The following is a 25,477-nucleotide window of genomic DNA, read 5'->3' as shown; positions in this document are numbered from 1 at the left end:
AATTATGTCACTATATAGTAATTGCAACTAGCACATGTAGATCTTCCACCAGAGGGTCTGTTTAAGAGAAGATCATAATCTAACACCAAGAGATCAGAACATAAGAACAAAGTTGAGCCAGAATGTAAAAGTGCACCCCCTAGTGGCTGGCTGCAGTATATGTTTTAAGTCCCACCCCTTTCTGTACGTGAATGGAACATTTTCCTTTAATAACAAAATGAAAGTTCTCCTCAGATGCATTTTTGCAGATGTTAACTAATGTTGGTTCACATAGTTCTAACTTTGATTATGAAGATTTTTTTAAGTCTCATTGGTTATTGCATGTGCGTGTGTGTGTGTGTGTGTGTGTGTGTGTGTGTTTGTGTGTGTGTGTGTGTGTGTGCGCGAGTGTGTGTGTGCGTGCATGTGTGTGTGTGTGCGTATGTGCGTGTGTGTGCGTGTGTGTGTGCGCGTGTGTGCGTATGTGTGTGTGTGTGCGTGCGTGCGAGCGTGTGTGTGCGTGTGTGTGTGTGTGGGCAGGACTTCATATTATCGCTCATAACCAGATTTGTTACAGCAAAGTTTTTGACAAAACAGCTAATCCTGGAAAAGAGGTTGAGCTTTTACAATAACACTACTGGATTAAATAAGTGAAGCTTTCAGGTTATAATCTTGATATTAACACCAGCTCAGTGGCCTAGTGGTATGAGTGTCTGCCCTGAGCCTGGGAGTTCGTGTTCAAGACCACAGACGGGTCATACCAAAGACTTAAAAAATGACACCCAATGCCTCCCCGCTTGCAGCTGTAAGGGGCTGCATTGGGGGGTTAAACCACGAAACAGTTCTCAAGCACGGCTGTGTCTGCAGCTGCCCCAGAGGATGGGTCAAATGTGGAGAACAAACTTCTCACACAAGTGTGTGTGAGACAACTAGTGGGACTTTAGCTTTAGAACTCATTGAATACCACATATGGTCTTAAAACAACATTTTTAGTGATTTTTCATTAAAAGAAAAAAAGGAACTGACTTTCCTCACCTATTCAACCAACTAACTATTTGTGAAATAAAATAAAATAAAATAAAACTAAAAGTATGCCTTTGTGGCTTGATTTGAAGAGCTTCAGAGAATATCGGCTACATACAAAGATAGCCGATACTTAAAAATCAGGCATCAGTTGCTGGTTTTGATCTTTTCATGGAATTTACAGTCATGATAAAAAAATTTAATGTTATATTTTTCCTTGTAAATGACGAAAAAAAGCAACTTTCCTGCCAGAAACCAGTTCATACAGTCAGGATTGCTTCCCTGAAACATGCTTTTAATGTCACATTACATCCATAGGTATCCATATAACACACTTCTATTTTTGCACAGTATTTCCATTCAACACGTTATTGCCTAAAGCAAAATAAATGTTATATATCCGTGCATTATACCTACAGAAAATAACTTGAACATCTTTATTTATGTCTCCATACAAAACAGAATATAATACAAGATATAAAAGCAAGACTATCTTATAAATTGTCTTTTAAAAACAATATTCAAAAAGCATAGATATACAGAATTAAAGTGCTTGTTTTCTTTTACTTTTTTACTCAGCGTGCGATTGGAGGAACAGCCCACGAAGAAGATGTTGGCGAGCACAGCTGAATACCCGCTGAATGCTAGTTTAGTGCTTTTCTGTCCTATCCAAGTCAAGTCAGCAGAAATGTGTTATAGGCATAATGTTAATGCTATGTGTTCTGTACATACAATGTTTATGGATAGCTTATTAGTCGGAATGAGATTCAATGATTGCAATTGGTTTAGCTTTTGTAACAGTCACATTTAAACCTTCCAAGCATTAAATCTCTTAAACCTGAAGAATCTCCTCAAATGACCTCCCGATGTCACATCAAGCTAACACAACTGTCCAACATAAATGGCAGTCAAGACATCCCAAAACCTGGAAGAAAAGACAAAACCATCCCGTCCTTCTGTGTGGTAGAAAGTCAGAACTGTGGCACTTCGTCTTGGGAGTTTCTGTTATGGATGGATTTGGGTGATTTAGCGATCAGCTGTGACAGTTGAGTAGAGGAAGGAAGTGAAGCCAGTCAGAGAAAGAGAGAGCAGATCTGGGCCAGAAGTGGGTACAGGGCAAGGGTTTATGGGTACAAAAAAAGGGCACTTGGGACCCACGGCACCTTCTCTCACCTGTATTCCACAAAAGTACAGTCATCGTCTTTCATTGGCTGGAACTCAGGGTCTGTGTGAGCGTCTTCTTTTTCTTTCACTGGTGGGATGAAAAAAAAAGATTTTTTTATGTTTTTGTAATAAATGCCAACTGCAGGAAGGAAAATTATGTCCAAGCAAACTATTTATTGTGATCTATATAAATAAACGGCAGTAAAAGTGTGCTTTGTTACCCTAGTAAGAGACAAAACTCCCATTATACAGGCAGGGCTAGTTTATTCCTGCACGTGTGGCGTTTGTGTCGTAGCTCACCGGGGTATTTTCCTCCTTTATTCCTCTGAATGAAACAGATGATGAGAAGAATAAGGATGAGCAGGGCGATGGCGCACATGAGGCCAATAAACCATCCTTGAGTGGCGATGTCCACCTGTCTGCTAGCCACAGCTGGACGAAGGACAAACAAACGTGAAAACTGGAACTGGAATCCCATTTCTTCTCTTTTCCAGTGACAGGGAATAAAATCCCTTCTAGTTATGAGCTGAAAGGGTTGCCGATTATTTTTGCAGACATGGTGGCAATTAGTAATTTCATCATATCAGATAAACAAAACTGTGTACTGGTACAAAACATGTTAGATGAGTTAGAAATCTCTGGGATTTAACAAAAATTGCTTTAACTGGGTCAGTGAGTGTGTCAAATGTAAGAGTAAGAGTCCATGAATAGTGACAGACACACAGAGACAACATTCACACCCATACGCACGTTTACTGTATGGACTTTACTTCTATATTAGAATATCCAGCTTAGATCCAGGCTACAGACATTGATTAAACAGCAATCAAACAAAACAAATCATGCAAATTCCTACAAAAGTTCTACATATGTCACGGCGTGAGGCCAGTCCGAGGGTGAGGCTTCGCCCCAAACGAGTGCCTCACCTGGGAGCGTGACAAAAAGCTCCTCGGAGTGGAGTGGCTGGTCGTGGTGACCCTTGGCCACAACTCGCACCCTATAGGAGAGGCCGACCTTTAACCCTTTCAGCTTAACGTTCTGAGAGCCATTCACAAGCTCTTTCTGCCACTCCTCTTCACCTTCACCTGCAGGAGGGACGTTGATGAATAAAGGCACGTGTGAGGGAGCCATGGGGTTTGTGACAGCGTGCAAACTGCATGGTTGATTTGAAACACTAGTGACGTGGTGCTACATTGTGTGAACCTTTAATGGGTTTCCAAAGTCCTACAGGTCTGAATGAACAGTGGCGGTGGCCCTCAAAGCTCAAAGCACTGCAGTTTCAAAAAGAACAGACTGAAGTCTTTATGAAAACACAGCTCAGCGCAGAGCAGCTGAACGTGGCAACCAACACAAAGGTAGCGTTCGTTTTCTAAAAAATACCCAAATAAATAAAAAATACTTTTGCTACTTATAAAAAGTGTATTTAACGCTATTAATCATTTTGTATTTCATATTTATTTTACAATTTTTTTTTTTTATGAAATAGCTACTCACTTCAAAATCAACTGAATCCGTCCCAAAATTATAAACATGCTAGTTTCACCTTTTTTAGGTTGGTAATTTTTATACCTTTTATGTTTCTACGAAATCGAGAACATTCCGGCTGCTATAGAGACAAAAAATGTCTTTTGACTCAAGATTATTCTCAGACTTGTGAACATATCAGATCAAAGCTGTGAAGCTGTGCTTTAAGTCAGACGTTTGTGTCTGGCTCTAACTCCGATGCCTTGAAAATACCTGCGTTATTAATCATTTATTCTTCTTTTGATCCTTATTTTATAAGCATGTGAACTGTCAGGGCCACCGTACATGTGGGAATGAGCTATGTATATGAAATGCTTCATGACTGATGATCACAGGGTTATGTGTTGCACAACACTGTCCATAAGAGTGGGATCTACCATTATGATAATCCCTAACAGGATGGATTCAACAGTAGGAGTGAGAGAGTCCTACAGCAGAGCACTTCACCTTGCTGCAGGTGGATAAAAGCAACAGGAACTCTCCAGTCAGCTCCGTTGTCTTTGAACAAAAGCTTCTCTCTTTTTTTGACATTTTTACACCATTTCCAGCCAAACTGTTGCCGGTTATGAGCCCAGCTCTGGTCCGTACCTGCGCTGGGTAGTCAGCAAGCCAATCACAGGCGGGTTACCGGCCATTTTCACGTGTGGGTCTGCACTGGCAGGAGTCAGCGCTTACACTCACAGCCAATATTTCTATCCACCTGCACAAGCCAGTGATGAAGTAGAAGTCTCTGCCTACACACACATGGAACTGGGAGAAATGTTGCTTACTGTTGTTTACTATGTACTCTACGTAAACGTTTTTCTCTGGGCCCCAGTACTCCCAACTGATCAGGGCCCCGTCATCTTCGAGCGACGAGCTAACGTTTGCAAAAGGACCCGCAGGCCGTGCTGCGCACAAGAAAAGAGACAGTCATCACGGTGGGCCTGCTGGTCATTAGACAAGCCAACAAGAAGCAATCAAACATGCCTCCGGTACAACCCATGCTACATGCTCTTACAGTAGAATTAGTGCTGAGAAAAATAACAACTGCCCCCAGAGTTCTTCAGTTTTTGACCTTTTTGTCACCTAAATGTTTGAAATCAGCAAACTAATCTAAACATCAGACAGTCACCCTGAGTAAATACTACATATTGTCTACAGCTGACTATAAGGACCACACGCAGGCCTGATCACTTCCAGAATGATGGGATTATTATTAATATGATTAAACATCATAAAAAGCAACAAATCATGCTTTCATTCTAAATGAATTCAAGAATGGTAGAACACATAAAGCTAGAGGCCTCCCTTGATTTAGGCAAAGGTCAGAGTTCACGATCTACCAGCAGGAAAGAGACAGAGGCAATCATATCCATGGGAAGAGTTTGCTGACCAAATCTCCCATCTCCAAGTCTTTTTGGACAAATGTGTTGACTGAGGAATAATCAGAGCCGCATTTCAGAGAAAGACCATCAAGCCAACAGTTAAAGATGGAGGTGGTATGATGGCCAGGGGTTGCTTTGCACTTTATCTTAGGGCCTGGACCACTCAAGCCTGGTTCACACGGCAGGATAATCATGCCGATTTCTGACCAATCCCGCCCTTAAGGATATGAACAACTGACGTAATGGCTCTAAAGTGAATCTTATCAGATAATCCTACCTTGAGTGGTGTGTTACAAACACTCTGGTCTACCCGGAAAGACCTTGAGACTGCTCCGATCACAAATTCGGGATTTGAAACACGTTGGAATGTTTTGGTCAGTTTTTCTGGAACAAACAAAGTTCCTGCAGGTTGAATATGACGTGTAGCCGAGAGCTAGATGACAGACGTGCATGGTCCGCTCCTCCTCCACCATGTTCGTTTCAGTCACATGTTATCTTGCAGGGCTTCCCATCTGAGAAGGGAATGTTTGTGAGAGAAAGTGTTTGCCGAGCTGCTGCTCACCACTCCCTGGTTTATCTGTGATTTATTTTATCACCACCTGTCTGGTCTCTCATGACTATTCACTGTTCACAGTGATGTGATAAAATTCTTACACTTAAACGCTCGATTGCAACTATCTTCCTTTGAAAAGAAATATTAAAATGTCTCATAACCAAATCTGATTGCTGATCTCAAACAATCAAGTTTGACAAAACAATCAAAACAGAATAAGTCTACAAGGGGTTGAATGGTTTTTCGCTGCACATCAATAAAAACTGGAGCAATCCCCCATAAACACAACATATCTAATAATCCACTAATGAGACATGCAGTTTGCTAACATCACAGCAGAGTCTGTACCCTTGTGGATCGGGCGATGATGAGGAGACTGTGCAATAGGGCGAGAGGTTTGGGTGTTGCCTGTGAACAACATCAAGAGGGTAAACGTTGCAAAACACACACACACACACACACACACACACAGACATGCACAAGATAAACACTCGCATTTTCCTCCTGAACAGACACAGCATACACCATCGTGAGCACTCAGTTCACTAGCATGCCATGCAGCAGGGAAAGCAACCAGCAGGCATTGTGGAAGTGGTATGAGGGAGTCAGAGTTTCCAACAGAGAAGCAGCAGGACAAACTTATCTGATGTCATTAGACACAACTGAAAATGCACATGTCACATTTCACCTTTATCTCAGTGGCTTTGGACTCAGGCAAACCGTTTGTTGGGTCAAAATGAAGGTTTTTAAGGATGAGGGCTTGTTTGTGGATGAGTTTTGTCACATTTTAGTCTGTCTGAAGAGTAAGTGTCTGTGTAGACATAGCCTGTGAGGTTAAAAGAGAGGAACTGGACCAGCTGAAGCAAAAGGACAGGGTTACAGCGGGCCTTGACATCCCTCAGCTGGTGTCATTCTAGGATCAGTGACATTTAAGTGGGCATGTTGAGCCACGGCAATGAGGACATTTATTTCAAACCAGCCATAACAATGCAACTGGATGTCATTACATGTACATATAGTATTTTGAACTCTAAATTTTACGATAGGGAGCCTAAATCACGCCCATCTACTTCTGCACCACGGGTCCCCGGAAGAACGAAAAAATGAATGCAAATCAATGAGGCTAAAAACGCTATTTTCTAATTCCGCTTGTTTTGTGCTATGGATTTTACATTTTGATACCAAGAACGTGCTTATTTTCAAACAGGGGGAAACGTTATTTTAGATTTTGTGTGGAAATAAGTCCAGGACTACAAATGCGCTTCACGAAAGTGGCGTCATCGAACCAGACACGGAGAAAGCTGAGGGAAAAGGTTTGTAAGTTCAGCTAACTTCCCACAGGAGGAAAGAACCACCATAAATCTGGTCATGCGGTAAGTAGCAGCTACTTTGGGGAGGGGAGATCATGTGGTGACGTCACATATGCGACGTGCCGATTTCTAGTTTTTAGTCCTGCTAATTACGAACTTTTACAAGCTAATAAATCTCTAAGTACGTGACTGGTGTGGTCAAAACACCTATCATTACTTTTCATTTCATATGTGCAATCCACAGGGCCTAATGCTACGCGTATTAGAAAATAGCGTTTTAACCCCGATGACTTGCATTCATGTTTTCGTTCTTCCGGGGACCCATGAGTCGACCGGAAAGGGAGGAGACTTAGGCTCCTAATTCTGTCTTTTAACCCTCTGGAGGCAGGCGTTGCAGATTTGCAACAGTTAAAACCTATCTACCTGGCTACTCCACATATGTATTTCATGAGCATTTTAACTCAGAAGTACCCCTGAAGGACTTAGTTGTTCGTCCTTTTATCAAAACTTATTTGAGCCTGAGAGGGTTAACCAAGCCAAACAAAAACAGAGCTCAAACTAAAACTTATTTAGGCGTTGGCTAAAACCTATTATAAAACAGCCATCTGAGGTGTTGTTCAGAAAACGTAGCGTTAAAAATTGCCTGTTTTGATGGCCAAACGTCTTTACCAACAATTCAAATTACAGTCATTATAAATAAGAGCAAGCTTTTTATAGGGGAGATGAAACAACGCTAATGTGTTTAAAAAGTGGTGCATAGTTACTAATTTAGCCTAATGCATAATTTGGCCTGTTTCTAAAGTAAAAAAGTTTCACAATAATTTCAGGGCTGGGAGGCACTTTTCATCGTGAAGTAACAAATTGTCAATCAGACCACCCACCCAGCAGAGCCTGAAGAGTTAAACATGCTGAGAGGCTCACTTTAAGCTTTACTGCCTGAATCCTGACAGTTTCTTAGATAAAAACTGTGTTATCAGCCTTCTACATTCTCTTCTCACTCAAAATGACAGATCCAAGGTAACATTTATAGATATTTTGGTCTGGTACTAATGGCATAACTTAAATGGTAGTATTTGTCATTTTTGCAAAGATAAGGTATAAAGTTTACGAATGCATGGAAGTAGAAATGTGATTTTAGGTTCCTATTTAGTTTATAATAATGGATAATGGTAAAAAAAAAATCAAATATTCCTATTTTTATGGGTAACAATGGCAGCAGAGTTAAGTGCCTGCCCCATAACAGGAGGGGTGCAGGTTCGAGCCCCATGTGTTGCAGTTGTGTCCTTGGGCAAGACACTTAGCCCTCCTTCCCTGCCTTTGGTGGTCGGAGGGCCAGTGGTGCCTGTACTTGGCAGCCTTGCCTCTGTCAGTGCACCCCAGGGTAGCTGTAACTACACTGTAGCTCATCACCACCAGTGTGTGAATGTGTGTGTGTGCATGGGTGAATGATTGGTTGTGTTGTAAAGTGCCTTGGGGGGTGGTAGAAACCTAGAAAGAGCTATATCAAATACAAGCCATTAACTATTTAACGTGAACCTATCATCTAAATCTTTGGAGTGTTTTTCTTTTAGCTATCTGCGTTTGTTTGATAGTCTCCCGTTTTGTCTGCACTGGCTGACTTACCTTCATCCATGATGGTGAAAGCTTCCTGGGAAATGGTTGGACCTGCTCCTCTGTTTGTTTTTGCATTCAAAACAAACTTGTAGCGTTTGCTGTACTTGAGGTTGTGCAAAGTGACTGAGGTCTCATTGGCGGGCAGGGCCATCTCCTCCTCTGGGCCCAGTTCATTGGAGTTATTGACTACAAGAGTGATGGATGGAAGACAGCAGTGGTGGGATGAAGGAGGAAGTTGGAAGGCAGCAAGTTGAGTGGAAATATAAGGAGGATGAGGGGGGTGTAGATGGGGTGTCAGTGGTGAGAAAGATGAAAATGGAGGGATTTGGGTGTGGGATTCAGAAACAGATTGCAGGGATGACCAAAGATGACTTGTTAATTTGTGTTGTAATTATAAGGAGAAAACATAATGCTTCAGACTTCCTGTTATTCATCTAATAACTTGAATAGAATGAAAGGCATGAGAAAGAGTGACATAAAAACTACATGAAGGAGGCAGTGTTAATTTTGACAAGCACTTTTAATTTAGTTTTAGTCTTTTGATTAAAATTGTCTTTAATTTTAGTCACAATTTTGTCATCCAGTTTGTTGTAGTTTTAGTCTTATTTTAGTCGACTAAAATATATGTATATTTCTTCTGATGCAATCATTTTCAATGACTGCAAAGAAAATGTTAACTACACCTACTTGAAACTGTAAACAAATATGTAAAATTCACATTTCACACTTTGGATCAATACAACTATAGTTATAATTGTTTCTATAAGAATAATTATTGGAAAATACCAAAATGAACACTGACAGTTTGAAATTATGCCTCTCAATATTAATGAAATAAATAAATCTGTATAATGCACAGTAATATACGTAAACATGACAGGAAATGACATCATACCATCAAAACATGAAAAGGTTGCTCTAATAATGTGGAGGTTAAAGGTAAGAATTGCTTTCAGGTGTATTTATTTCTCCTCACAAAACACTGCTGGAACACCGAACGCTGATCATAACGGCCATGGCAGCGCCGCGACAAGAGAAACAATTAGAAAACAAGATGTGCGGCGCTTTGATCTGCGAGCTTGGTTTGATTTGGTGAGCTCCAGCACCAGCAGTCAAATGCTCCTGACATCTCCATTCAGATGGTCTACTGCTTTTACTCCCAGCGGCGGGCCCCTTTAGACATAAATTTTACCGGCATAGACATCAGATATATGATTACCGCTAGCTTGTTCAAACAGCAGCCGGCTCTGGACTCTGATTGGTTCTTTTCTCATCTAGTCACGCCTGTTCCATTTGCTGATTGGTTATTTTTTCCAGTCCCCCATCTTTTCCGTTTTTTGATTGGAATATTAGCTTCTGTAAATTTCCGTTGTCGTCTCTAATTCATCAACAAAAATGTCAGTCAATATTCATCATCCTTTAATCTTTACTGGCATGTATGTTTTAGTTTTTGTTTCCTTTCAGTCCACAAAATTTCATTCGTCATGAAAAAAAAGTTTTTTCATCAACGAAATTAAGACTGGAAGGAGGATGGCATCTATAAACTCCTTCATATTCTTCCATGAAGAAAACCAACAGACTCACCTGGCTGATATTTAAGGGTGTAACCAGTGATGTGTCCGTTGTGTTCAATAGGAGGACTCCATTCAAGGGTTAAAGCTTCATGGCTTTGGTTGGTAACAACCAGAGAGGCGGGAGGGCCAGGCACTGCAAAGATAGACAAAAAAGTTCTGTGCATACAGGAAAGCTACAGACTGCAGGAAAAATACATAAAAAGAAGACAGATTTATACTTTTTTTGATGTGATACTACTAGTTCACCTGTTGAATTAATTACAGATGCACTTAAATCCTGTTAAAAGGGAGTTTTCCTCTCCACTATCGCTACATGCTTGCATGAGGATGACACCAGTCAGTGGTTCCATGCAATCTGCTGGGTTCCTTATACGTATAGGAAACGTTTTATTCATTGGCTTAATGATCTGAACTTTATTGGAATGTTTACTTTGTGAAGCACCCTGAGACCACGCTTGTCATGATTCGGCGCTATATAAATAAACTGAATTGAATTGAATTTCACAGTTTAGCTTATTGCATTTTCTCTAACTCCATTTAATCAAAAATGTGTTTGATTAATTCATATTAGTTAGGCCACTAGGGCCCTGAGACTGAGAACTTGTGGGTTCAAATCCACAGTCGAGTCATACCAAAGACTTTAAAAATGATGCTCGGCATCAGAGGGTTTGATTGTGGGGTTAAACCACCAAATGGATCTTGAGAGCGGCTGTGTCTGCAGCTCACCGCTCCCCCTGGGGATGTGCCGAATGCGGAGAACGAATTTCACACATGTACTAGTGTGTGCGACAACTAACGGGACTTTAATCTTTATTGCAATCTCCAACTTGACCACTAGATGTCACTAAATTATACATGTTAGTCCTTTAAACTTGTGAAATTGAAATATTTATTGTTTTCATTTAACAGATGTTGTATGACTGAACTTTTAAGATAAAATGACATTTACAGCGTTTTGGTGACCTTATTTTCTTACCTCCCTCTGGTGTCTTAAAGCGCCCTTTCGGGCTCGGGGGACCCTCTCCTTTGCTGTTATACGCCTTTATCTCAAAAAAGTAGGCACTGAAGGGGTGCAGACCAGGCAGCATGCCATGAGTGTGGTTTCCACTGAAGGTCAGGATGTCCTTTTCCGTGTGATCAGGGTGGTGTTTGTGGAGGCTGTGCTCTCTCCAGTAATATACCTACAAAGGGCACATGACTGCTGAATTTGTGCATTTTTTAAACCGCAAAAACAAGAAGCACAAAAAAATCTAACTCGTTAGAAATTGAGATTGCTGGAAAGGCGGCAAATAGTTGGGATTGAAATTTGGTGATTTATGCTGGGATTTAACTCCTCTTCATTCACCTTAAGGTAATGAAGTGATTTAAATGATCTCTGCTTAATCTTTAACTGATAACTCCTCTTTTATCCATTGGTGCATTAATTAGCCTTGGAGAAAGATGGATTATTTAAATTTAGATTGGAATAAATGAACAAAAATGTCACTAGAACAGATTTTTAATTAGGGGTTTAAGAGTGTTGATGCTCCACCATGGCAGAGGGATGAAAATGTTTTAGCCTAGCTTGTTTTCCAGATTTGCCACTGTAGCTTTATGCTTTTGTTTCTATTGAAAAATGTTTGTGTATTTAATTTAAAAACATACCATTTATTTTATTTTAAATAGTATGCATTGATTGGCAGCGTCTCACTTTCTCTCCTACAATTTTTAGATTGCGATCTGCTAATGATACATTTTTCCTATCTTACAGAGCGTCCGTGGTATTGTACCTTGTATCCTTTGAGATGTCCTCGTACTGAATGGGGAGGTACAGGATCCCAGTGTACTCGTGCCAGAGTGCTATTTATAACTACAGCCCGGACGTTTTCTGGAACTGCTTTGGGCACTGTACAGTTGAGGGGCAAACAAACACAAGGACAAAGTAAATGTTACATCACCAAATGCATCGCCCCAGGCTCTTGCTTGTGCTGATTTTGTAAGAATCTAAAGGTCCACGGAGTCGGTCGAACTCACAGTCTTCTCCTGAGAAGCCGACGACAACAGTGGGCTCAGGTCCTGCCCCGTAGTTGTTGACAGCCTTAACTTTTATTTCATATGGAACAAATGTGGGTGTTCCAGATACAATGTACTTGGAATTGTTGGCTACGGTCTCTGTGGTCCACTCCATGCCTGGTCTCTTCTGCCTCCAGCTTACTTCATAGTGAAGGCCCGGACCATTAGACTGGAGACTAGAGAGAGGCTACACAGACACAATGTATTTAGAGAACTAGTGGACTATGCTATTACTGAAACATCTCTGAATCAAAAGATTCACCCTTGAACTACTTTATTACCTTCCAGGAAATTACAAGGTTGTCATGCTCTGTTCCAAATCCATGCACATCTGACGGGTTCTCATCTGGAGCTGAAAGACAGATCATTAAAGAAAAATCAACCACTTCCTGAAATAAAAGCAGCCATGTGGTTCAAATTCCCTTTCTCATTAACTCCTGAAATGAGGCATACGGTTGCTTTTGAAAGCAACATCGATAGTTCTCCAAAGTTTCCCAAAATTAAATTGGTAAAACATTAGTTTACCCTTCTGAGTGGTGCTGCATTTGTGCAGGGCTGATTAACGTGTGAAGATCCACAAAAGGAGGCAACAAAACACACGCGGTCAGCTCCGTACCTGCAGGATCCGTCTTGTACATTCGGGATGGGTGGCTTGGGTGGCTGTAACCGACAGAGTTAAGAGCTAACACTCTGAAGTTGTAGTGAACGTAGGGGGAAAGTTTCAGATGAGCTGTTGTTTCGGTTCCAGGAACACTTGTCAGGTTATGCCAGTGGCCTCGATGGTGCAGCGAGTCTTGGTACTCGATCAGGAATTCTGCATTAAAAATGAAAAATATTTTTTAATTTAATTAATTGTTGTACACTAATTAATAATGCATTAGAATTACATTATTTTTCTATGTATACTGTTTAAAAACTAAGACTTCATTTGGAACTGAATAGAAATACATTTTTTAAAGAGTTTCATCCAGTTTTGAAACAGATTTGTAAATCTGGCCTTTCAAACTTGAATTGTTTGAACAAAAAACAGAAAAGTGAGGTGGAACAACTCTCTATTTAAACAAAGCGTGTGATGTCATGACCTATGCAGATTTATAACACACACATACGTTGAATGGGACTGTTATGTTCATCTCCAGGGGTCCAAGTGAGCTGAACGCTTCTTTTCTTCTGGTCTGTCAACTCCAGGTCAGTTGGTGGGTCGGGTTTTTCTAGGAGACAAACACCACATAAAACATGTTACTTTGTTATGTTTTAGTGCTTAAACAATAAAATAAGTGCCTAACGGAAAGCATGTTTGTTTTTAAATGCTCCATTCGATTATTGGATTTCTTCCACTGATACACATGCAGATGCTGCATCATGCATAAAAAATGACTGAAGCTTCTGTCTCACGCGCCACAGACCGATGCTCATGTTGTGATGAAAAAGTGAATTGCATGCTTCAAATAAATGAATAATGAGGAAATTTCACAAGAGGACGTGTCCTCCATCAAATCATCTTTGTTTACAATAGCAATGCTTTCTTTCTATGCCTTATGATTTATTTCTGTTATTTATTGCACTAAACAGGATTCTGCAAAAGCAGGAAGTCAAAAATGAAGAATGAAGAAAAAATACCACGTATGAGACAAATCAATTCTGATGAAACGAGAAATGGCTGAACGCTGTTTGGATGCCACTAACACGAAGCAGTTTCAGGTCCCAGCATGCTGCACTTAACAGACACAACCAGAAAACTTCACAATGACATGCTTTGGAGTAAATCTGTAGGTTCATGGGTGCTGCAGGTTTACCTGGTATGGCCTCTAAAGGTTGGAGAATAGAAGTGAAACAGGGAGTTTAGAGCCCAGTCAGAAAGCAAAGTAGAAGAATTGTCTGACTAAGGCAGAAATGACATGTTTGCTGACTCATTATGCCCTAAACACACATCCACTTCTGCTAATTGAGGCAGACTAAGGAAGCAGCAGCAGCTCTTGAAAAAGTATACTTAATTTTTTAAAGCAATGTTTTATTTATTTATTTATTTATTTATTTATTTATGGTCACAAGTTTTTTAAGCTCCCATAGAAAAGGATTACCAAACCAAAGGACTGGATGATTTTTGATATGCTGATATTTGAAGGATCTTCACCAGCCTTGGCCCACCTCCTACTGTGAGTGTTTTGCCTAAAGCCGGGCGCACACTGTGCGACTTTTTCACTCGTAGCACTCAGCTTCAGCTCAAACTGTACGACTTCCTCGCAAGGCAGATCTCACGAGTCATGTGCTCACACTGCACGACCCGATCTGACTGCTCACACTGTACGTCTGGTAGCAACACGTCGGCCCTAAAAATATGCTAAAAATTGCAGTTTTTACTCAACACGTCAGACTTTTTTGTCTTGTTTTGCCTGTTGTCCTTTGGGAGTGCTGCAGGAGGACACACAGGGATTTATGGGGGTTGGATGAGGAAAACGAAATAAAGGAAAGCAAAGCTGTGTTTTGTGATCAGTTTAATTTGACATGAACACGACAAACACGCTTTCTTGACAATCTTTGTGAGAAAAAAAAACGTGTAGAAACAAAAACGAACAACGTGTGTTATTAGGGAAACAGCGAGCGAGCGGTGTTGATGCATGATTGCACATGCGCCGTGAGCGGTTCTGATACTTTTTGGGTCGCAGCTGCTCGCAGCGCCGCTTCAACAGTGTGATTCCCTCACGAGGGACGAGCAAAATATTAAACACGCCACAAGTCCGTGTGAGCTCATGATTGCTGATCGGTAGCTGGTCACGTGGTGTTGATCGCCTCTCGTAACCCCCGTACACTACACGACGCTCGGCGCAAAACTCGCCCTGATCTCGTGGATTCTCGCACGAGTGGAAAATCGGCTCAAAAAGTGAAAAAGTCGCACAGTGTACGCCCGGCTTAAGAGGGTCACCAGGTCTCAGACCTAAGGCCTCTCTACAACCAACAATCATCAACCATAGACAGAGATAACCATGTCCCATAGTAACAATAACAAATCATCTCAGAGTGAAGAAGACTGTCGCCACGGACGTTTTTGAAAGACATGTTGGAAGAAGATTTACACAGACATGCTTAACAGGCAAGAGTCAAGCATTCTGTCTTTCACCACCAAAACAATGCTGGATTCTATAAACACATGGGTTGATGGTATTATCAAAGATGTGCAGGAGGTGAAGACTAGCCTTCAGGTCTCCAAAGCTCAAGTTGATGACCTCAAGGAAATAGAGAAGAAGGTTGACTCATTTGAATCTCATCAGCAGTAGCTGTCCTCCCTGGGCATCACCTCTGATATGAATGACCTTGCTTTAAAAAGTGATGCCCTTGACAATCAAAGTTGTCAAAATAATCTGATAATTGATGGTTTGACCCAAGATGATGCTTTTCAATCCTGGTCAGGCTCAGAGAAGAAGGTGAGGGAACTTTTAAATGACAAACTTAAAACAGATCCTAAAACAAATGCAATCTAAAAAGCTCACCGTGTTGGAAATGTTAGATGGCAAACAACAGCAAAACCAAAAAACAATTGTTGTAAAACTTTTCTAATCGAATCAAACTTTATTTATCAAGCACTTTTCCTACAAAGAATTCAACTCAAAGTGCTTTGCATATTAAAATGACCCTACATAACCCTCATTCGCGTTCCTCCCACAACAATTTAAACGCATTGACACAGTTGTACCATAGCCTCCATCCCCCAACTCCCATACACACACACCCTTAGAACATCAGTAAAAATTCTATTGGGCTGGGTTCAGATGAGCCAATTATGGTAGGTTAAGGAAACGGCATCAGAGGAGCCATCTGCCCCAGCAACAGCAGGCCAACTGCAGCAGCCAAAGTACCAACACTGGGTGCAGAGGGTAGGGAGGGCATAGGCCCCACCTCCACCTAAGCACTACCTAGGGAGCACCCAGGCAGCAACAGTCGACCACCACCCCCGAGGCAGAGAGCCCCCACAATATTTTACACATTTTATGCTACAAGGACAAAGAGCTAATTCTTACAAAGGCTAAACCTCATCTAGAAAGCACTGGCATCTATGTGAATGAAGATTTCTCAGACCGCATCAGGAAGAAGGGGGACGAACTGCATCCAGCCATGAAGCATGCCAGAGAAATGGGAAACTTTGCCACAATTAGCCATGACAAACTCATAGTTAAACCTCGCCACCAACAGCAGATGGCAACTACTAGTGATGCTTAAATCATCATCCGTGTGTAAATGTATGATTTCTTCTGATCCTGCTATATGATGAGTTTTCCTGACCCAGCCCAAAACAGCTTTCACCAATTACAGTATGATAGGTTTGGTTCATCTGAATAATTATTGTGAAAATACTTTCAATACTCAGATCTCAGTTTTAAGAACAATTCTTTTATCCATAATAATGTTCGTAGTTCATCTAAAAACTTTGAAGGCTTGTCCACTTGTCTTGGAAATTTAAATGATACTTTTAATATGATCAGACTAACTGAGACATGGCTGACTGATAACTCAGCTGGGAATTTTGATCTAAATCCTTCTAAACATGCTTATAGATGTAGAGAGGGAGGAGTGGGTGGAGGAGTTTCCTTGTTTATCAATTCTAGTTTACATTATAAACAAAGATATGACAATGAAAGTTGTTGCCATAGAACCAATTTGGTCATAATTTTGTGCATCTAGAGACCACCTAATCACAATCCTTCGGCATTTATTGCTGATATCTCAAATGCACTGGATATTATTTCTGCTGAAGAGATAAAACAAAATCTATAATGGGAGATTTCAATGTTAATATTGGAAATAGTGAGGGAATAAAGATTTCACTGACACTAGGAAAGGGTAATAAATCGAAAATTTATCATCGAAATTTCTGACTCTTACCGAGATAATTATTTCCATGTCAATAAATGTGATCATAAAAAATTAAAATATGTGTGTAGGTTGGCAACATTCATGTCCTTTTAAGAAGCTGTACCACCTTGAGTCACGTAAAAATGTGACTCAACGAAATACATGTGGCAGCTCCGTCTAGTGGACAACTTTTGTTTCTGCGCATACCTGTAGTTATCGTCCATTTATCATTATTGAGGTAAAATCCTCAATATATCATGATACTGATTTTAGGCCATATCGCCCAGCCCTATTTGACACCTTGTATTCTTATAGTTGTCACCCTACGATGACAGTTCCTACCAGAATCACAAGTACCACAGCAACTTAAATAGATACAATTTTTACTAATGTGTTTAGCAAGACTATAAAAACAGGAGTTTAATGTATTGATGTTGCTGATCACTGTCCCATATTCTTGATCACGCCCAATGAAAATGATAAGTGTCGTCCAGTAGAGAATCCTAAATGTAGAATATATGATTACTCAGGCCTATAATTATACTGTTCCCCATCAACCCATGCCTTCTAATCCCATATTGTCCAAGCCTTGGATAACATTGGTTATTATGAAGTCGCTGAAGACAAAAAAATCAATTATATAAAAAATATCGTACTTGTCCCACCTCATTTAATTCATCACAATTTAAGAAATACAAAACTAGATTAAATCACATCATGAGACGAGAAATAAATCCACTACCATAATGTTACATTTGCCAACTATATAAATAATGCCTTTTATCTATGGGGAACTATCAGTATTATTCTTAATAAAAGACTTCCTAAAAGGAAGCTATACCCAACGAATGTAGGATTGACGATTGTCTGGTCTCAAATCTGCAAAACATCACCAAAAAATGTTATGCTTATTTTTATTTAAGACTGGAAGGAGTTGCTGACTATTTTAACATTGTGCCTATTACTGAGGCTGAAATTAAAGACGCCATTATTCATTTAAAGGATTGCTTGCCAGGATACGATAAGATTGATGGCAAAATGTTTAATTCATTCAGCCTTATTTAACCAAGCCTTTACTTTATATTTTCTAATTTGTTTAGATACTGGAGTTGTTCCCAGACAACTATAAAGAGCAAAAATGACTCCAGTTTACAAAGAAGATGACCCTGCCATCTTTAACAATTATAGGCCAATTTTGGTTTTACCAACACTCTTTAAAGTTCTTGAAAAAAAATGGTGTACAAGAGATTAGGTGAATATCTGGACAAAAATAACATCTTATATGCTCATCTGTTGTTTTAGGAAAAAACATTCTACTTACGTGGCACACTGACAGACATAAATAAAGCTAAAGATAGGAAAGAAAGCACTCAAGGAATTTATCTGGATCTCTCAAAGGCATTTGATACTGTTAATCATACATTTTGTTGGAAAAACCTTCATATCTTTGTGTACGTCACAAATCCTTAAGACTGGTTCACCAGTTGTCTGACTGATAGATATCAGTCTGTTACCTATAATGGATTAGAATCCCCTTTCCTTCCTCTTCAATATGGGTAACCTCAAGGCTCCATTCTGGGAACCTTGTTATTTCTAATTTACATCAACGATCTCCCTAATGTTTCAGATAAACTTTCAAAAAATCGTATTTACAGATGATACTAGTATGTTTCACTCACATAAAGACCCAGTCACTCTTACAAAGGAAGTTAATGAAAAACTTGACAAGTTATCTACTTGGTTCAAGTCAAACAAACTGTCACTTAACAAAAAAGCAAGTTTTATATCATTTGGTAATAAATCTAGTTCACATAAATCTTCAATGACAATCTAAATTGATAAAATCCCCATTATGGAAGTCAGGTCTACTTGGCGCCCTAGTAGACGATTCATTATCCTGGAAACCCAACATTAGAGCCATTAGTACAAAAATAGCCTAAGTTACAGGTGTACTCGGGGGGAATTCAGCACCTGATTAATAAAAAGGTAGCAATGATGCTGTATTATTCAATGTTTTACCCATATATAAACTACTATAATGTTGTTGGGCTTGTACCTATCTAACTAAACTGAACTCCATTTTTCATCTTCAAAAACAAGCCTTGAGAATAATTTTTATTGTTGTTTATTGTCCATAAACAACTGTGGCAGTTCACTCATTAGGCCACCTTACTCCCGTACAACCCTGACTCAGTTTAGTGTTCCCTATAGAGGATAGAATGTATGGAACGGTGTTCTCGCATCATTTTCAGAACTTACAAAAAGTTTATTTGAAAAGGCCATAAAACTGATGCTATTAAAAAGATTCAACTTCCCATTTGGGCTAACGTTTCAGATTTGTGCGTTTTTATCATGATATGTCAATAAGGACAGTAGGAAGGAATACAAATTATAACTAACTTATTTTTGTTGTTTTTCTCACTTTATAATTGAATTTATTTTCAATTGTCAGATGTTGATGCTTATTTGGAGTTTGTCACATAATAGGCCCCTTGAGGGTTTTTCACATTTGTTAACATTTACTTGTGTATTGTGTAGTGTTAGAACCTATATTTGATCATTTTATTGGTTGTGTTTTTAAAAAGGTCTATCAGGTTCTAGCTGTATTACATACCAACAACAGTTAGCTTAGAGGTGGCTGAGTCGTGGTCCAGAGTGGTGTTCATGATGCAGGTGTACATCCCTGCATCCGCTTCCGTCACATCAGTAATGGTGAGTCTGTCAGATTCTACAATAAACCTACACAAAAAATCAACAGCAATTAGATTATTAGAAGAAAACGAAGTTGTTTAGCAACTATAGGGAACAAACTGTAAATAAGACTCCAGGTGATGAGAAAGTTCTGACCTCTCATCATCAGGAAGCTCTCCATCATCTTTGAGCCAGGTCATGGTGGGAATGAGTGACGGGTCATGTTTTACGGTGCACTCAAACACCACCGACCTGCCTCTCTGGACTGTTCTGTGCTCCGGCTGCTTTAGGATCCGAGTTGGTTCTGAAGGCAGAGAAATACTTTTAAACGCCAACAATCTTGGTAATTCTACCTGCCCCACTCAGCATGGCAAGCCATTTAGAGAGTCAAAGGTTTAGTCTAAAATCCTAAAGAAGTACACACAAACATTGGTCATAAAGAATGGCAAAGGGACTATTAAATGAATCATCTTTCAAAATATTTTCGAAACGACGTGTGTGGTGAGTGTAACTAGAGGAAACTCACCTTTGACCTCCAGGTGGACATGATTCTCTGAGTTACTGATGAAGTTGCTGGCTACACAGATGTACTTTCCACTGTTCTGGGCTTGAGCGACAGGGATCTCTAATGTGCCATTGCTGTGGAGGATGTAAGGATCTCCATCCAGGGTACTGGAGCTAGCGTCTTTGAACCTGAGACACAGAGGTGGTTTTTTTTAAACAAATGTATCAGGACCCTTTCCTCTGTTAAAGGTTCGTTACCTCACCATTTAATTTTGGGAATGGGCGATCCAAAGGAAGAGCAGTCCAGCAGGGCTTGGTGATTTTTGATGACCTGGTAGATTTTGTTGAATGGTGTCAGCACTCTGGGTGACTCCGCTGCAGTGAGCCAGAAGCAATTACTTCCATGTTATTACTCTTCACCAAAGAGTGAGGATAGAAAACTGCATTTGAATACAAAAGGTCTTACAGAGGACATTGACGAAGGCATTGGACAGAAGGTATCCATACTGGTTGGAGATGTTACACTGGTACACAGCACTGGATCCAGTTTGGACACCAGTGAAGATAATCATGTCGTCCTCCACTTTTCTGCTTAAATCTTCAGGTGAATCTGTTGAAGCACAACTGTTTTAAATCACAGCAATTTAATAATGTTGAAAAGACAGATGTGTATGGAGTGGTGCATCCAAGGGTGGCAGTAAGGGCAGTACAACTGGGTTACACAACAGCGTTTTTAGGTCATATTTATCTAGGCTTTTATTAACAGTTACATATTCTGGCCCAGATCCTGACAGATGGCAGCCCATTTTTTATGAATATTAACATTTTGATATATTTTGTGAATTTGGATTGGCATTTAGCTCTCAGAAGGATTATGGTCAGGGGAGTTTGCAAGCCATCAACCCCCCAAAATCACATGCTTGAATCTCTGAGCCACTGATCAACGTTGATGCATGGTGCAATGTTTCATCAAGACATCACCAAACTGGTCTTGGATGGTTGGGAGGAGTCCCTCAGGGAAGATGTTTAGGTACCATGCTTTTGTCATGCATTTATTCTGTGGTTACACTGTGTGTGTGTGTGTGTGTGTGTGTGTGTGTGTGTGTGTGTGTGTGTGTGTGTGTGTGTGTGTGTGTGTGTGTGTGTGTGTGTGTGTGTGTGTGTGTGTGTGTGTGTGTGTGTGTGGGTCCACATCCTTGGCTAAGAAGCAATCTAACTCCTGAAGACACAGGACTGATGTGTGTTTTGACATCAGAATTTTTTCACAACCTTCATAGCAGAGAAAACACTTGAAGCATAAAGCATCTGTATATTACAAAGCCCTTTCAGATGTAATAAGTCAGTGAATATTTATAAACGGTTTTAAAAGCCATTTGTGTGAGAGCAGCAGGTTAAACTCACTCTCTATGGGGATGCCATTCATGGCCCAGGTGATGGTGGGTTTGGGTATACCGCTGGCCCTGCAGGTCAGAACTCCATCCTCTCCTGGAGCCAGTACAAGGTTCTTTGGAGGGCCAATGATCCAATAAGGGGCAGCTGCAGGTTGAGCGGAGAGCAACAGCAGGGAGGAGAATTAATTACTGAGCACAATGCCCTGCTGGCATCGGTGCCTAAATCAATTAGGATACAGAGGAAGAGACGAGGATGAAGGGAGAGATGAAGAGAAGCAGCATCTGTTCTGGTTCAGATCTGATTCCCAGATGAAAGTCTGAACATGAACACACCTTTGACTGTGACACTGATGGTATGATGCACGGAGCCAAGCGGGTTCCTGGCTGTGCAGCGGTACTCTCCCGCATCGGACTCAGACACAGTCTTAATCAGGAGGGTCTTGTTAAAGTGTTGGAAGGATACTCGCTGTTCTGGAAGATCTCCGCTGACTTTGGTCCAGGATATGTCAGGGGTTGGACTGTATTCAAAACATAAAGGGTTTGTGGCACTTGAGGTACTCAAACATTCAACAACTGAGGATCCTGTGACTTACAGCCCTTCAGCGATACACTCCATCTCCAGTGTGTGTCCTCTCAGCACCATCATGGAGCTCGAGGGGCCAGATGGGGTGAGGAAGGTTGGCTTCCTGTCATCCGCTGGGGCCTCTGCAGTTGCACACAAACACACACACAAAGTGAGTCAAAAAGACTTGAGTTGGCCTTCTGCATGAGTTCAAACAGAAGAGACCCTCCACCACGCTACACAACGATGCTACGAAACCTCCGTGGCTCTCCGCTGCATGACTGTGTTCTCTCATGTTGTTGTATGCTGCTTCCTGTGTGTTGTATTTATTACTTGAGGAGAATGAAAGTATGTTTCAGTGTTTTCTCACACTGTTTAAGCATGAACATTGGAAAAAAGATCTTTAAAGCAATGAGAAGGGAAGCAGGATGAAAATGACAGATTGATTAATGTGGAGATTAAATCAGCCATTAAAGACAACAGTTTTTAGAAGACTGCATTTGCAAGTTTGACAAAAAAAATAAATAAAAATAAGACTTTTAACTTGTGAAAAGTTTAGGAAACTGAATCGGATCGACTTGTTTTATGTTTTTAAAATGATTCCCTTCTTACATATTATTTTGTTGCAGCTTTGACCAGCAGGTCAGCCACTAGGTCAAGGAACTGAACTTGAAGAAAAATACAACTAAACCAAAAAAATTGACATTTTTAATTAAAATACAAACATCACTATCGTACATTTTTGTTTCCTTGACAATAGTATTATCATTATTATTACACTAAATTACATTACAAAACTCGTTGCCTCAAATCAATAAAATAAAGGTGAAAAATACTAAAGTTTGTAATATTTTCTTTTGGCTTGGACATTAATAGTTAAAGCCCTGGTTTGATTTTCAAGATGTTACAAAATCAGTGAAGTTGAAAATGAAATCAGCATGCAATTCCAGTTAAGCCCTTTAAAGCGTAAGTAAACATTTAAAAGACTGCCGTGGTAATTTGGACAGAAGGAGTGATTCTTAGGGGGGGGGGGGGGGGGGGGGTGAAAGTTTGGGTTAGTGGGTAAAGTCTTCAGGCCAATGTTAGGAACAGCCACAAGGGGGTGCAAGATCTCACATTTGAATGAAGCAGTCAGCATATAAATGAATAAAATAATAAACCCCAAGGATTAAGGTTAGAAGGAGCAGTGTTAGTGGGTCTGGAGCTCTAGGTTGGAGGTGGACTAAACACTAGAAGGTGTCAAAACTCACCACTAAATAAATCTGTGTCATTGTAAAAAGCTGCCATTGTGTCATTGATTGCATCCACTGCAACACAACAAAAAATAAATGAAGAATCACACATGCATCATGTTAAAATGATTAAATCATATTTGGACAACTTCAAATAAAAATGTTCAAACGAAGACCAACAGAACAAGACTTTACAACTCAGGAATGAATCGACATCTTGGGTTGACTGAGCTGGCTCTCAGCATGAGAACTGTAAATGAGAGAGGGATGAGAGCCGTCTTTGTTGCACGCAGAGAGCCACACAGAAGTGACAGCGAGCGTATGCTTAGCAGAGAGCGTAAAGATCTCTGACAATGTGTCTTTTGAGGGTTGATGATGACCACTGAGTGTCAGGGGACTGGACCTGAGACAGGAAACTGTTTTCCTCCCACACAGCCATGTTGGCACAGAGTGCGCTTGTGAGAACAAGATGGTTCTGGTGCACATCACAGGGAAACACGGTTGCTCTCTATTCGTCAGATTCATGCAGATGTTTATTACACTGAAGTGGGTTTTTGCTGCTTTTGTGTAAGAATCACACACAGAGTGTGACTTACGGTTGAGGACCTTGACGGTGATGGGCTGTTTCTGCTGGATGGTTTGTGTGTGTGTGAAGCGAGCGTAGCAGATGTAATCATTCCTGGTGTCCTCTCGGAGGACATTGGAGAAGTACAGGTCACCGTTTAGGGACTGGGACACCCTCTTGCTCTGAGGCAGCTTCTGAAAATCTAAAAAGAATTGTAACTATTTAATAAATATACATCATAATGTGGATAAACACACACAGTAGAACCCAGGAAGTCAGGAGTTATTTACTTTTACCCATACTGCCACTCAACTCCCCAATAAAGATAATGACAGAAACAGTGAGAGGCTTACTGTTATCCATCCAGAATATGATGGGAGGAGGAAGGCCTGCAGGAGGTCGACACGGCAACACCAAGGAAACGCCTTCCTGGACCACCATTGGCCTTATTTTGTCCTTTGACCACAAGGGGGATCCTGGAATTTTAACAGGATTACCAGTGTCATAATTTTATCTAATGTACTGCCTGATAATGATCTGTCATCAGCATAATGACTAAAGCGATGAGGTCAGGTGAAAGGAAGATGGCTGAGTCACTAAAAGCTACAGGAACATACAGCAGGGAATTCAACTCTGTTACAGCAGCCTCTTAAATAAAACATGCTGTTTGACTACATGCAAGCGTTACCTTCCATGAAACTCTTAAAGAGGGGAAATGCAACTTAAGTGATGATAAAAGAAAAATAAAACATGGTGTGATTCACGGCCTGTGTCAGATCAGTGGACTCAAAGATAAAACAGCCGGCAGACTGTACTCACTGGACTGTCTCACAACGATGTTGTTGGAAACAGCTGTTCCATGGCTGTTCCTCGCCGTGCACTGGTACACCCCCTCATAGTTTTCTGCCCTGGCTCTGCTGATGTCCACCTCCAGAGTCCCATGGTTTTGCTTCATGGTGACACTGGAGTCACTGTCAGTGTCGAAGTGGATTCCATCTTTTGTCCAGGAAAAACTGAAGATATCAGCGAAGAACAGAAGTGTGATGATGATAATCTTATAAAGCACTGAAACATTAAACATTGTTGAAAGATGTAGAACTCTGAAAAACCCTTTCTGATTATAATCGGTCACTTGGAGTTTTCATGCAGGCTAAACGTGAAATAGTCTCCTACACCTATCTCTTGTTTTAGCTTCTGATAGAAAATAGATGATGAAAGTCTAGGATTAGAAAATCCTGACAGATATATGCCACACTGTCACTTAGCATTCATGGACCCACCCATCTTGACTCATGACAGGGAAGGCTGTTGGTTTAGCATCCAGGAAACAGCAGAGAACATCTCAGCTAGTAGAAGCTAACTGTTAGCATTAACAACTCCACCACACAGCAAAAAACCTCCTCCAGGTTTGTGTTATTTGTGGAGATAAATCATCCATGTTGCATGACAGTGGTGGAGTCGCGTTGCTGTTATCCAATCCAAGCCGAGATGTCCAAATATCAAGAAATAAGACTCCAAATCCCG

The 25,477-nt window shown here is 40.6% G+C and overlaps 1 protein-coding gene across 12 annotated transcripts in view; it reads right to left on the bottom strand.

Moving 5' to 3' along the window:
* LOC107388489 (neuronal cell adhesion molecule) overlaps positions 1–25,477 on the bottom strand; it is a 113,321-nt gene that overhangs the window by 3,455 nt on the left and 84,389 nt on the right. For 2 of the 12 annotated variants that reach the window (XM_054733533.2, XM_015964050.3), the window contains exons 5-30: positions 24,773–24,966; positions 24,307–24,429; positions 23,985–24,155; positions 23,407–23,463; positions 22,188–22,299; positions 21,928–22,112; positions 21,605–21,739; positions 20,670–20,813; positions 20,467–20,578; positions 20,226–20,392; positions 19,856–20,003; positions 19,623–19,747; positions 13,957–13,968; positions 13,270–13,371; positions 12,777–12,974; positions 12,442–12,512; positions 12,122–12,347; positions 11,878–11,993; positions 11,085–11,289; positions 10,119–10,241; positions 8,544–8,720; positions 5,959–6,018; positions 4,461–4,580; positions 3,093–3,251; positions 2,467–2,598; positions 2,176–2,254 (exon numbers count right to left, since the gene is read on the bottom strand). In XM_054733533.2, the coding sequence (XP_054589508.1) occupies positions 2,176–2,254; positions 2,467–2,598; positions 3,093–3,251; positions 4,461–4,580; positions 5,959–6,018; positions 8,544–8,720; positions 10,119–10,241; positions 11,085–11,289; positions 11,878–11,993; positions 12,122–12,347; positions 12,442–12,512; positions 12,777–12,974; positions 13,270–13,371; positions 13,957–13,968; positions 19,623–19,747; positions 19,856–20,003; positions 20,226–20,392; positions 20,467–20,578; positions 20,670–20,813; positions 21,605–21,739; positions 21,928–22,112; positions 22,188–22,299; positions 23,407–23,463; positions 23,985–24,155; positions 24,307–24,429; positions 24,773–24,966 (3,453 nt within the window). Of the gene's footprint in view, positions 1–322; positions 2,040–2,175; positions 2,255–2,466; positions 2,599–3,092; positions 3,252–4,460; positions 4,581–5,958; positions 6,019–8,543; positions 8,721–10,118; positions 10,242–11,084; positions 11,290–11,877; positions 11,994–12,121; positions 12,348–12,441; positions 12,513–12,776; positions 12,975–13,269; positions 13,372–13,956; positions 13,969–19,622; positions 19,748–19,855; positions 20,004–20,225; positions 20,393–20,466; positions 20,579–20,669; positions 20,814–21,604; positions 21,740–21,927; positions 22,113–22,187; positions 22,300–23,406; positions 23,464–23,984; positions 24,156–24,306; positions 24,430–24,772; positions 24,967–25,477 lie in introns of those variants that run through there. The other 10 variants (XM_054733542.2, XM_054733541.2, XM_054733536.2 and 7 more) reach the window with 10 other exon arrangements.

This window comes from Nothobranchius furzeri, chromosome 4, assembly GCF_043380555.1.
Source record: "Nothobranchius furzeri strain GRZ-AD chromosome 4, NfurGRZ-RIMD1, whole genome shotgun sequence".
Classification (NCBI taxonomy): domain Eukaryota; kingdom Metazoa; phylum Chordata; class Actinopteri; order Cyprinodontiformes; family Nothobranchiidae; genus Nothobranchius; species Nothobranchius furzeri.
The sequence above is the reverse complement of the archived record's forward strand: the minus strand, read 5'-3'. Positions and strand labels throughout refer to the sequence as shown.